This window comes from Terrapene carolina, unplaced genomic scaffold (assembly GCF_002925995.2).
Source record: "Terrapene carolina triunguis isolate 2854851 unplaced genomic scaffold, T_m_triunguis-2.0 Scaffold58, whole genome shotgun sequence".
Taxonomy (NCBI): Eukaryota; Metazoa; Chordata; order Testudines; family Emydidae; genus Terrapene; species Terrapene triunguis.
The window spans coordinates 49177351-49190906 of NW_020664409.1; the positions used below are offsets into that span (position 1 = coordinate 49177351).

At 41.6% G+C, this 13556-nt stretch overlaps 2 protein-coding genes across 6 annotated transcripts in view; one reads left to right on the forward strand and one right to left on the reverse strand.

Annotated features, from left to right (window-relative positions):
- The window catches only part of PLAG1 (PLAG1 zinc finger), a 51425-nt gene extending 47955 nt beyond the window's left edge, over nucleotides 1-3470 (reverse strand). For all 4 annotated transcript variants that reach the window (XM_024198282.1, XM_024198277.1, XM_024198279.1 and 1 more), the window contains exon 1: nucleotides 3351-3470. The gene's annotated coding sequence lies outside the window, so the exon portion shown is untranslated. The remainder of the gene's footprint in view (nucleotides 1-3350) is intronic.
- Nucleotides 3471-3795: 325 nt separating this feature from the next.
- On the forward strand, nucleotides 3796-9964 carry CHCHD7 (coiled-coil-helix-coiled-coil-helix domain containing 7). 2 transcript variants are annotated; one of them, XM_026662120.1, is made up of 5 exons: nucleotides 3796-3904; nucleotides 7606-7679; nucleotides 8375-8473; nucleotides 9383-9496; nucleotides 9776-9866. In XM_026662120.1, exons 2-4 carry the CDS (start codon nucleotides 7626-7628, stop codon nucleotides 9452-9454), a joined length of 225 nt encoding a protein of 74 aa, XP_026517905.1. In that variant the 5' UTR covers nucleotides 3796-3904; nucleotides 7606-7625; the 3' UTR covers nucleotides 9455-9496; nucleotides 9776-9866. The 2 variants fall into 2 exon arrangements, with proteins under 2 accessions (XP_026517905.1, XP_024054043.1); XM_024198275.2 differs by lacking the exon at nucleotides 9383-9496 and having other exon boundaries at nucleotides 3798-3904; nucleotides 9776-9964.
- Nucleotides 9965-13556: the final 3592 nt, after the last annotated feature.

Below are 13556 nucleotides of genomic sequence, written 5' to 3' on the forward strand. Positions count from 1 at the left end.
TCACTTCACAATAAGCAGTTGTGAGTCAAGAAAGATACTCAGCAACTGTTACACCACACTTGATGTTATGAACAATGCCTATATCTATATTCAGGATTACAAAAAGTAAATGATAATTTAAGTTTCCAAATACATGAAATGTCTTACATTAAATACTTCCAATTATCATCAATGCAGCATTATTTTAAAATTAAAAAAATATATCTTATTTTCAGTATCATTAACTAGTGTAATAAAGTTACTTCTGTATAACTAAAGAACTAAAAAATTGCACTACACTAAATAAACATATGACACTTCAAGAATTTTGTCAAATTTCTGTTTTTTTCATGTCAGTATAACTTTAATCAACAAAAAAGGAAAAGGTTTATGGAAAAATAATTGGAGAGGCCTTTCTAAATTTTAATTCTTTTGTAAATATATGAAAGATCTCTAAAACATGGAAAGACAGTTTTGTAAAAATGTACAATTTAATTCCTTCATGCTAACAGATTAATCCTTCCCCCTTAATGAGCTTTTTTCTTGCCTAAGAATAGTTGATGTGATTTAATTTTCAAAGCTGTGAGTCACTGGAAAACTTTGTGATTTCTTCCAAATCTGTAACCACAAGCCTATCCCAGTCAACAATAGTTTTATAGTCACATTTACAATAAAGGTACAGATTACTTGTAAGCAAAGGCTATTGAACACAGTGGGCTATAACAACTTATATTTAATGTCTATAGGGCAAAAGAAGCCATTTGCTGAAAAGGCTTCCCTACAAGTTCAGCCCTCCTCCTATCTCCGGAAGTGGATTCCTTGTATTTAAGTTTTAATTTAGAATATAAAGGCTACACAAACAAAGCAATTGTAATGAAAAAATGTAATAATTTCTGATAAGATATCTAATTAGTATATTAAGAAGTTATGCTAAGAATTTTGAAAGTTAGGTGTCTTACTGAGAACTAAAATACATACAAGATAACAGGCATATAGACAAGTAGAACAATTCACATCATAGTAGTTAAATATTTACAAATTAAAAATACAGCAGGAATCTGTACCAGCTACCATACTGATGTTAAATGTATATATATGGAGCTTGAGTGTCGTTAAGATTCTGTAAAAAACTGAAGGTAATTTTTCAAGAGATGTTATAATTACACAACTAAGGTGTACATGTAAAAAGTCCCTAGTCTGGCCAATTAAAAGCAAACAGTTACTGCACTATTTTCTAAACCTTTTGGAACTGTTCACAGGTTTTAAATATAGAAGAAGCTTTGCACTGCTTTTCAACAGACAGTTATATGTCCCCCATAAAGCTGAAATTACTCAAAGTGAAAATTATGCACTTAATAACTTTTTACAAGATGGCTATGAAATTTTGTTACACAATAGCCTTTAGTCTCCTTTCAAGGAATTGAGAACTAGTAGAAGTATACTATTTTTATATTAATGTTAGACTTTTTAATTTCTGCAACATCCATTCCAAAATCGTTTCCAAAACATAGCATTTTAACTAATGCATTAAGAAAACTCTCCTGAAGCCTTGCTACAACAAAAGAAATGCTTGGATCCAAACGAATCTGCAAGTGGATCCCTATTATGTGGCATTAATTTATCATACACAGGTCACTTTAATGTCTTTATCTTAAAAACAAACGGAACCACCCCTTTGCTTTAGGCAGAGGTTCTGCATAGGTGATAACTGTAAGAAAAGAGAAGCTGTCTCTTTAAAATGCCCTGCTCTGTCCCTGATCCCACGTGGAACCAACATCAGCAGCACTTTCGCATTAACTTCAATGTGATGCAAGATGAGGCATCATTTTATATAAATAAAACAAGAAGGCTGCTGAATACATTCTTTATGGGACACAAACAGGTGAACTAAGCATGCCAGTGAAATCACCAGGCATCCCCAGAAGAGGTGCCCTTACTCTGCGCCCTCTACGCCAGAAGAGGTGCCCTTACTTTCTCTCTCTCTGAGGAAATGTTCCAATCCAACACTACACTGAAGAATCCAGTTTAAATAGAGGATGGAGTCACAAGTAAAATTTGAATTTCAAATGCAACGAAAATGTACTTTATACACCGGAAAGGTTTACTCTTTGCTTCACACATCCTAATTAGATCAGGAAAGTGACACTACAAAGGCATTACATTCCGGCCAAAAAATAAGAAAAAGAGAAACCACCCGCACACAAAGAGCATTAAAAAGGAAGTTATAAAGGAGCAAATATAGCATTTATCTTATCTAAAAATCACTTCACATTACCCCAAAGTTATGTAGTTTCTGCACTACCATCTCCCCCTACCTCTCTCATCTGAATGGGATTTTCACGTTTTCTTATTGTCGGTGGCGAGTTATAAGAGGCTTTTGCCTTTCCAAAGAATTCATCAACAAAAAAAATAATAAATATTAACTCCTTGCTCCCTGAAACGTTAAAAGGGGCATGCGAGGACACGGGGTTTATTCCGTTACCCTTAGGAAGAAAAGGGGGATCAGCCCCGCTTTTTAAGTATTTTTGGGAATTTTTTTCTAATTTTTATTTTGTTATATGCCTCAGTTCTCCCTCCATTTTGGTTGTTTATGATACTGACAACAAGCTGTCCCTGCTCTCTCTCTCCGGATCTCTCCTGCTTTCAGTTAACAAACCCCTCTCCCCAATGCAACAACACTCAGCACTAACTTGGATTCACACTTTCCTCTAAACATACTCGAATGAGGGAAGCAAAAGGCTCCTGGGCGACTCGAAGGGAGGAGAGCAGATAAATTATCTTCTTTATTATGAAAGGAAAAACTGTAGTCTTCCCCCCCCCCAAAAAAAAAAAAAACCCGAAGGAAAGGGGGGCTGAGTTCCACAAAGTGACTCCAGATCCCCCCAAAAGATTGAGCTGCCTACTTCCTAGGACAAACACTGGAGAGTGGGGTCCACCCGGGAAATTTTTGTGCAAAATGCGCCTGGTTTGATAGTTCGGGTGAATTTATATTAATTTTTCCCTCATTTTTGGGCAACACGGTCTCTAATGTCTTCCGCTCCCTCTCGCTGCTGTCACTCTATTCACAGCACAGACCCTGGAGAAGGAGGGGGGGGGGGGACTAAACTCCTAGGATATATTTTTACAAAATACATTTTCCAGACTATCTATTTTTCTCCCCTACTTTCTGCCTTGGGGTCCCCAGAAGGATGGTGGGGGCAGCTCAGAGATGGGAGGGGGCGCGATTAACACAAACTTTTCCTTGCCGCTGCTTGCTGCTCCTCTCTCCGCTCCCCCTCCTCCTTCTCCTCCTCCCCCTTCATAATTTAAATAACCCTGATATTTCCCTGCTAAACCCCGGCGCCTGCCCCCCAAACCCGCAGCAGACTCACCGCGGGAGCCTCAGCATCCCCTCTGCGCCCCGTTTCCACCCTTTACAGTGTTCTCCGATTTTTCTGTAATTTTTTCCCCATATTTCGGGCTGGACGCGGCGGGCCTGGAAATTGTTTGCTTTCCCCTCTTTCCAGCAGCCATTGTAGTGTATGCGCTGCGGTGCAGCCCAGCCTGCCGCACACGCCGCGCCCACACCGCCCGCCGCCCACACGCGCCGCGGGTTGGCCGCCTCCCCCCGTCACTCAGGGCTCCGGCCGCGCCCCGCTGGAGGCGCCTGCGGCCCGCGCCGCCCGCCTGATTGGTGCAAGGAGACGCCGCTCAGGCCGGGGGAGGGCGGGGCCGAGCGGGGATTGGCGGCCCGGCCGCGGGCTCGGCGCTGTCACTCAAGCCGGCCGGGGAGCCGGGAGTGGGCGGCGGCGGTGTCAGTCCGGGGGGAGCCGCGGGGCCGCGAGCGGGCTAGGCTGCGCCCCTACATAACTGCTGCCGCCCGAGCTGCCGCTGACGTCTTTCGAATTGGAGACGGGGCTCGCGCGCCTGCTTAGCCGCCCGTGAGGTAAGTGCGGGGCCAGGGTGCCGCGGGCCGGTCTCCCCCGCCGGGACGTCCGCGCCCGGGTGTCCCGCGCTGCCTTCCCCCTACAGCCCGGCCCGGGCGGCGGCCGGGGACCCGCCGCTCCGGGAGCGGGGCTTTGCCTTCGCGCCTCAGGGTGGGGAGCAGGAGCGGGGCCCGCTCGCTTCACCTCCGCGGCTGCCCTGGCGGCAGGGGGCGCCCCCGGGAGCTGGGCCCGGGCGGAGAGGCGGGCGAGCCTGCAGCGGAGTTCAGGCTTCGCTGTCACTGAAACAGGGGGGCGGGGGCGGTGTCTCCGCTCGCCACAGCCCCTCGCCGCTGCGGGCGGTGCCCTGCCCCCCTCCCACCCTCGGGAAGCGGCGCCGACCCTCTGCCGGCGAAACGGGGGAACAAGTGTGTAAAAGGCCCCCGGGCTCCCGTGTGACGGGCGCCCAGCGTGTGCTGCGTGTCCCTGGGGGCAGCTCGGGGTCGGAGCCTGGGGCCTCCCGAGACCCGCCAGGTGCCCGGAGCGCAGCGCCCGAGAAAGTGACTTGCCCGTAAGCAGGTTTTTGGAGGCACCTTCCTGTCCCCGCTTTGAGACGGTAGAGGCCAGGCGAGGGGCTGCCCCTAAACCACTCAGCCCCCTATTGTAGCCTCCTCCGCTCTCACAGATCGAGGTGTTAATTCAGCCCTCCTCGTTAATGACCGTTTTAGGGCTTGACTACTAGGTTCCGCTGAAACACTTGGCAGTAGTGGGAGCCCTGGAAAATAGCTTGATGGCTCTTGAGCTGAAAGTCTGCCCTAGGGTTAAACTGAACTTGTAACAAATATCTTCCTTGTCTGTGCTGTTATTTACAACTGTTCACTAATTTAGTAAAACATAATTAAAAACTGTAGTATAAACAAACCCTTGATGTGTTTGGGGTTGGCCCTGTATTCCTAAAGCAGGAGGGTCTGTCTGTGTATGTGTAAAAATCGGAGGGGAGGGGGGAAGTGATTACTTCCTGTTAACTTAACTAAATCAAATAGTAGTAGCATTTGCATGTGACCTACCTGTCTGTCAGGCTTGATAGTGGGTTGTGCTCCTAATGTTGTTGAAGCACTTTATAGAAAATTCAGTTCAAGAGCCATCACATTATCTTCCATGGTGCCCTTACCTGCGAAGTATTTTTTGTAGTAGTGCTCAGTATTTTTGCAAATAGACTAGTTTTTGCACATTCTAAACCAAATTACTAAACAACTTCATAAGAACAAAACCTACTTTTTAAACATCAAATTGACAAACAATACACTTTCTACATTTCATTGTCAATTGGACTGGACAGATTGACAAGCACTGGAAATATCTCTGCTTTAAGTGAGCTATTAGTCATTTGTGTACTGACTGACATTAATAGTGTAAACACTAGACAAAATCTGCTTCCAGTAAGTGACCTTCGGCCTCTTCATTGAAAGGTCACTTTCATGGAGATGGTCTTAAAAGCATACCAGCAATGTGTCCTTATTGATCCTGCTTTTCTAAAATAAATGCAACACACCAATTATAAGTAATACTTGGGCAAACCTCTGAAATTTCATGTTAATAGCAATTATGTAGATGGTATGTGCCCTATATACCCATTCATAAGCTGAATGGTTTTGGTAAAAAAAAAAGTGACGCATCGAAGAGCGGAGGTCGGCTTATAAATGGGTCTATACCAAAATTTGATGATTTTATACTCTCTGGAATCATTGAATTGAATATCTAATACATTGTCGTTTTGTTTACTTGGAGCTCCTGCAGGCATGGAGCCCCTCAGCTCCTTGTGGCCGCGGTTTGCTGTTCCCAGCCAATGGGAGCCGCAGCCAATGGGAGCTGAGGGGCTCCATGCCTGCAGATGCTCCAAGTAAACAAAATATCCTGACCCGCCAGCGGCTTACCTTGACGGCTGGAAGCCAAAGTTTGCCAGCCCCTGAAATATAGGGTCGGCTTATGAAAGGGTCATACAGGTTTTGCTGTTTTTACCTAACCATCTTAGGGGGTTGGCTTATAAATGAACGGGCTAATGAATGAGTATATATGGTAGGTTCTTTTGACCTTTTCCGCAATCCCTGGTTATCTAAGAACTAGCATTACTGTTAGTGTCCATCCATTTTATTTTTAAACCCTGTGTGATCAAAAACACTCTTGCTCTAGCTAAGAAACTGAATATTTAGCTCCAGATCAAAGTTACAATACAGCTAAAATGTCAAGCTCACTGTGAAAACAGTTGCTAAAAAAATTTTCAGTATGTGAATTAATATTTTTAACTTGTATGCCGTCTTCCCTCAGCACTAAAATCTGAGAGTTCAAATGCTTCTCAAAAGAAACAATGTTCTAAAGTGTGATTCTCCAGTGGAAAAGTGCCTATTAAAAAGGCATTGGAGTTCCATGCTTGTTTCAGTGACTTCAAACGCTGTTTAAAAAACATGTTCCAACTGTATACTCTGGTCTTAGATCTGAAGCTGCTGTTTCTCCCTTGTACACAATTACCTGTGGTGTAAATAAAACCACCCCCAAACAAATTAGGAAACCAAATTCTGCCCTCAGAAGCACCTGGGCAACCTAGTTTTCAGAGAGGCTGCCCAAGTGTAACTAAGGGCAGAATTTGGCCTGCAATTGAAACTTAACAGTTCAGTTCATTTACAAAAAGTACTAGAATCCCACTACCTCCTATGTATTGGCTCTGCAGTGGTAAGAACACTAAAAAGGACTAAATAGATTTGTTACTGATATAAGCAGAATTAGTACAGGGTGCTATTTTTACTGTAGATACTCTTAAATGACATTTGTATTTCTAAGCATGTCTTTAACAGCAGCTTTTTGCAGAAAAATAATATTTGAGATCAAGTAGGAAGCTCAGTGTCAAACTGAAACTGGTTTTCTACTTTATTTCACACTGGTTTAGCAATTAGAAACTAGCTTCAATATTAGTATGTAATCATTGTTTAAAAATCTGATTCTTAAATGTGGGTTAAGTAGGATATAAGTGGACATTTCCCTAAGGAACCATTTTTGTGTCTCAAACATGTCACTAATTGGTAATATAGTAGTAGGTCTAGATGTTTCTGTACTCAAAGCCTAGTTTCCACTATGGCCCTGATTCTTGTGGACTGACCAAGAAGCACTTGACCCAAGCTAGGAGGGGTTGCATGTGCACATTACTCCTTTTCAGTTCTGTGCCATCTGGGTGCTAGTCTGGTCACCAGTTTAAATTCGAGCAGTTTGAGAGTTCTCTAAATATGCAGTGGCTGTAAAAAGTCCCCAGGGCCTTTTGTAGTATCTGGGGATTTTGGGGGTGTAGGACTATGTGAGACATACCCCTTTCCTCAGCCAAATCCCTACACTGATAGTCAGGAGTTGGCATAGGAGCTACTACATGGCTAGGAAAATGGAATCCTAGTGGCTTGCTAAACTGGTCTGAGCTGCTTTGTACTATCAGAGTAGCATGAAGCATCCTAATACTGTAGAAAACCAGGCCTCTTGTATACAGAAAACCAAACAAGTTTCTGTATTCCTGTTTTTTCTAAATTATATGTTTTAAAAAAAATCTCTGCCAGATCTTGCATGTATGTACTATGGTAGAGGTTTCTGTGTTAAACCACTTAAAATGGAAATTCAAACTGAGACTCTTAACATTAATGGCACTCGAGGGTCAAATATAAAAAAATTCTTTCTTTCCTGCTTCTAGTTGCAGTAAGACATTTTAGGATGTCCAGAAATGTGCAGCGACTTAGAGACCACGATACAAATCCATGTCTAGTGGTAAGATTGGTCAGTTATGATTTAATCTGAAGATGCATTACTGTAGGGGTATGAAAACTACCCAGATAGTTCCTTCTAAAAGCAAGTAGTTTATAATTCTTCATCTTCCTTCTGAAGGGGTGTATGTGTGGGTGTAAACATCAGAAATATTTGGACCTTTTAAGTTGAAAATATTAAGTTCAGAAACTAATAGCTCTTCATGAATGGATGAGGTAGGCTTCTGGTTATCAGGTTTGGAATTCTGATTGTGGTTTCAAGGACAGACTTAAATCCTTGTAGCTTTGATTTGTTCCCCTCTCTTTTAATTACCTAAAAAAAAAAATCAAGTGTTTTGCAGTTTATTGTGTTCTTTTGAAAGAGCCAAACAGAAGTTCTATCTGCGTTCTGCAGATGGATGACTTGATTTTTTTCCCCCCAGAGGTTCTGAGCAGCCACAACTCCTAGTTGAAGTCTTTGCTTTTAGATTCCCTGGCCCTTCTTGTAAGAGCAAGAGTTTGCCCTAGAATCCTTGATGCAAAGTTTCTCCTTCTACTTCCCCAACTATTGTTTGTAGCACTTAGACAGGTTGGCTGCCTCCCTTAATCTTAATTTATAAAATACTTTGGGGTTTTTTTAGAATGAAATAATACACTAAAAATGTGTAAATATATTTATCCCCACCAGCTCTTAAGTGTGACATGTCTTCCATATTAAAGGAAACAGATGCCTCTAGACAATGTATGGATGACAATAACTACAGAAAGGATATGTGTGCCTCTTATTTTTTAAAGTACAAAAACTGCAGAAAATTTTGGGTAAGTAGGCTTGAGCAAAATTCTCAATCAAACAGAATATTTTGGTTTAACAAAACAGTCCTTTGGGTTTATCCTGGTAACTAATGCCTAACACTAATCAAACTTTTTGCACTAGATAATTCCAGTTTATACTGTCAATACTCTGACCTGTATTAAGGTTCTAGTATTTTCATTTTAATAGTGCTAAAACAGTAATGAAAGAATAAAAGTAATTTTAGTTTTGCCTCAGTGTAATTTTAAGAACAATGACTATACTAAGTAATTTTCAGACATTAAAGTAATGCATAAGTGCAAGTCTTAAACTGCTATATTTGTCCTTTTTTACAAATCTGAGTGGGTCTACTCAAATGTTTTTTACAGTGTTAAATACGCCCAGTCTCCTTCTGAATCCTTAGAATTTAGTACTGGTACTATATCCTGACCCAAATCTCATGGATATATTAGAACAAAATTTGTAAACAATATAATCAGGGAGTTTTCCTTCCTATGTTAACTTCCCTCACCATTCTATTCACTTTGGCCTGGTCTACACTGGGGGTGAATAACGTAGCTGAAGTCAACATACTTAGATCAACTTACCGCGGTGTCTTCACTACGGTGAGTCGACTGCTGCTGCTCCCCCATTGACTTTGCCTGCGCTTCTCACCGAGCTGGAGTACAGAAGTCGACGGGAGAGCACTCGGGGATCGATTTATTGCGTCTAGACTAGACACGATAAATCAATCCCCACTGGATCCATCGCTGCCCGCCGGTAGTGAAGACCTACCCTTTGTCTTCCCTGACATTGTTCTCCTACACTTCATCTTGCTTCCTATTAATAAATCATAACTCCCCCCCCCCCCCCCCCCCATGGGGTGTTCTGCTGCTGCCACTTATGTTTCCTTCTAACTCCAGCTTTTTCTTGTTCAGACAAAACATTCTGCAGTGGGAATAGCAGCAGAGAAATCACTCCTTCTGTGCTGTACTAGCAACACCCTTTAGCTAATGACTTTCAATAATACTTGTCTGCAAACAGCTTTTTTGGTAGGTTGCACAATTATGCAGTTAATCTGACATTGCCATGAGAATACTGTAGTTCTTTAAAAGTATTTGCTTTCACCGTCTACTGAAACGATAAGGTGGATTATCTGATGTTACTTAACCAATACCAGTGCATTTAACTGAAGTTATCAACTAATCAGATTTTAAGTACCTAGTTTCTGCTATAAAGTACTTCTCAGAAGTACATTCACTAGGAGCTAAATTAGAGGCAGAGACTTCTGAGAAATTAGTGTTCTCATACTCACTTTCTTCTGTTTACAGCATGCCATTATGATACAAAGGAGAAGAGATGGTGTGAAACCAAATATGCCTACAGCAGACGAGAGAGAGAATATATTGAAGTCAATAGGAGGAACACCATACTGATCACATAATCTTTATTGTTTACTATTTAATATTATGTACATATGAAGATTTCTGTCAGCTAGGCATTAAATTTTTTTAACATTGCGTCTGTTTATTTAATCATAAGATGTTGCCAACCAAAAAAAGAACATTACCTTAGATTGTAAAGCTCTTTGGAGGATTGGGGGACATGGTGCGGCAGGGACAGCTTTTCTTCTGTTTGTACAGTACCTAGCACAATGGGGTCCTGGTCAGAGTAGGTCTTCTAGGTGCTACCATGATGCAAATAAATAGTAATTACTATGTGCCTAAAAGGGTCACTACAGACATGTACAGAGATGGCCTCGAGGCAGTTATGGAAGTAATTCTTAAACTTTCACTTAATGTTGAATACCACATAATTGGCCTTTGATATTTGACAGCTTCTTCAAAACAAGTTTTGGCCTAGAGGCATATCTGTGGCAGGGGACCGAGCAGCTGCCTAGAGTGAGAATTACAGAAGAAGAGGAACTAAGACTGGTTTGGTACAACTTAACCAATAACTACTACTCTATTGTTTTGCATAATGGTTAAAGTAGCAGGTCCCTATTCTGGGTTTTTCATATTTATGTAAAAATACCAACGTTGACATGAGTCACACTTATCACCGCTCTAATTGGAGGCATCTGACAATACAATCACTGAAGTTACAACTTAAAAAATCCAAACAATACAACCTACTACTAGGAAAAAATACATAAATGGATTTCAATGGAAACTAATTTCTAGTTAAAGCAAAAAAAATAAATCAGGTTTGTACAGTAGCCATCTGCTTCTCTAGGGAAAGGCTTGTGAGGGAAGAAGTTGAACGCCATTGCTCTTAATAACGTGCTTTCTGATTAACTGTTTATCTTTAATGAAATACTTTTTTATACCATTGCCAGCAGGTAAATAGTAATAGATATTAACAAATAACTGTTGACTGAAAATGCTTAACCTACAATTACTGTAAGATAAGATATTAAATCTTATTTTGTGCATTTAATAGCACTGTGTGTAGCCAGTTCCTCCTCTCTATGGAACCTTCAATCAGCACCAGAAGCACTTAAAAAAAAAAAAAAAAAAAAAAAAAACAAAAAAAATCTGTGAAGCCACAACTTGAGCATGTATAGTACATAAAGCACCTGCCTAATCAACCACCTTATCTTACCACATTAAGAAAATCTCCCAGTGTTGGCTTTAAAGTTTGAGCCGTGATCCCATTCTGTTAGAGGGAGCAACTTCGACAATGTGGAACCGTTCGTTAAGGCTCCTGTTGCAATGGACTTAGCAAGAATATCTTGGCTGACTTCCACTCATGCTGCATATGTGTTCCAGTTGATAGGATGGATGCTTTTGTCTGTAATGTAATGGACTAGTGTATCCTGGCAACACTTCATGGTCTCCAGTTTCTCCCTGCAATTGGCTGCTGTTTCTCACTACTCTTCTGTTAGAAGCCTAGCTCTTCTTCATCCTGGCTTTCTTCACGTTTGCATGGTTAGTGCCTGTCTGATATGTCCCCTTTTTTGTGTGCCTTCTGAGTGTATTGGTGACCCTTGGCCTTGTCTTTGCTAAGCATTGCTCTTATTGTGTATATTTCCTTATCACCACTTCATGTTCCTGGATGTTGCTTGTTCCTTCCCTGCATTTGTCTGATTGGGAATGGAGAACTAACGGATGTGATTGAACTGACTAGTCTGCAGTTCTTATTACCTTTCTCGCTGCCTTTCCTTTTAGTGCTTTTTACCACATGCTCTGCTGCACTTTTCCTCCTCTCTCCCTGGTATCCCAAATCCACAGCTTTGGTTGTTTGCTGTTGCTATGTTATAGAGCATTTCTGCTGAGAGTCTAGGCTCCCATACAGCCTTTCTGCCCTATAAGCTTGGGGTTTTTTTTGTTTGTTTGTTTTTTAAAACCTGATAACCCTGCTCCCTTTCTAAACAAGTCCACTCCTGCATCTCTTCCCTACCTTTGACTCAAACTTCACCATTTTTCACAATAGTTTTTAGGATAGAATTGACCCTATCCAGAAAATTCTCCCGGATGTAGTCTACCACCACCTCCAACTACATTTTAGTGCCCTTCCACTTACTAACCTTTTTGTTTTTCCCTGCTTGTTATCAACTTTCCTTCCTACTACCTTCTAGCCTTTTGACCTCCTCTGTCCTCTCATTCCACTTTTCTCCTGCCCCTTTTAGGGAAAGAGGATACAAGGACATACTTCTGGGGGCCTATGTGGCCTCTCTAATTGTTGGACCGTTTCCCTCTTGCCTCCAGTGTGCTTGTGCATGTTGCATACATGCTTTAATACTCACTGTCTCTCCCACTCTTGGTTTACTTGAGAGCTGGGTTCTGTTCTCTTTGCTAGTCACACTTAACATTAGCTCTCTGCCTGATAAGGCAAGGGCCTTGGGTTGGTACTAATCTTCCTGTTTGTCAACAGTTTTAAAAGAGTTGGCTGCTCCTCTTGGCTTTGTCATGTAAGCTGTCCTGGTCCACTAAGCTCTTCACCCATTTCTTCAGTGTCAGTGTTAAGTCATCTTCCAGTGTGACCACTAGCATTTTGTCATGGCTTCTCCACTGTGTCTCTTTGGGCAAGATGTATCTGTTATGGCTTCAGCTCCTGCTCTCTGCACTTCGCTCTCCCAGTCAGTGCAGTCTTGTGTTTTGAATTGCCTCTTTGCCATCATCTGCTATGATTTACTGTAATTTTATAGTCAACATAATCTTTCCTCAAAGAAAGACCATGATATTATTTTTCTCACCCAACGTCACACAGAACTTTCTTCCTCATTCCTATAGCTTAAAACCCTTTCACTAAATTATGATGATCTCTTGTCATCTCTTCTCTGCCACCCTGCTTCAGTTAAAACAAAACCTTGCTACCCATCTTGCTCTTCTTTAAATGCCATTCCTGATTTCTTCTTGCCTTTTGCATGAAGTTCAGCTCCTGATTTAAAAAAAAAAAAATCACTGCTTGAAGTTTGGATCTTCAGTAGCTATTTGTGTCCTACCATGCCCACAAAGCTTGACAACGGAATTTAAAAAAAAAAAAAAAATCAAACTTAAGAGACAGATTGTTGAGAGCACATGACCCCCTTGAACACAAAACCCTTGCCAATTGTGTTTTTTGGATGGCTGGAGACATGACCTATGATGGCTCTTCAAACCTGAATAAAATATTCTTCTTGGTTTGTTGAATTAAAACACCAACTGTAAAACTGGTGTGTGGTTTTTTTGGCCAAGGGCTATATATTACATTTTAAAGTGATTTGGGCAGGAGTAGTGTCTTTCTTTTTCTCTTCAGTATCAAGCAAACCACTGCTTAAATGTTTACTTAGCTCTTTTGGGACTCCACTAATACATTTGTTTCTAGTATTACACCGGTGTGCTAGGTGCTTTCCAAACAGAAAAGAATGCACTGTCACTGCCCTGAGGAGTTCATAAAGCAAAAGGCAGACACAATGTAATGGGAAGTGATAGGACATAAGCGGCCAGTTTGTTTTTGGTAATAAAAGGATTGTTGTAGACATCCCAATTATCCATCAACTATCCATTGTGGACAACGTTGCTTCTTGGAGGTGTCATGGCAAAACTGGATCTACAGGTAAGATTTGAATGCAGAGACTGTATCTACAAGTGGCCTTGTAGAAGATAGCCAGTCATCACTTCTAGAAAT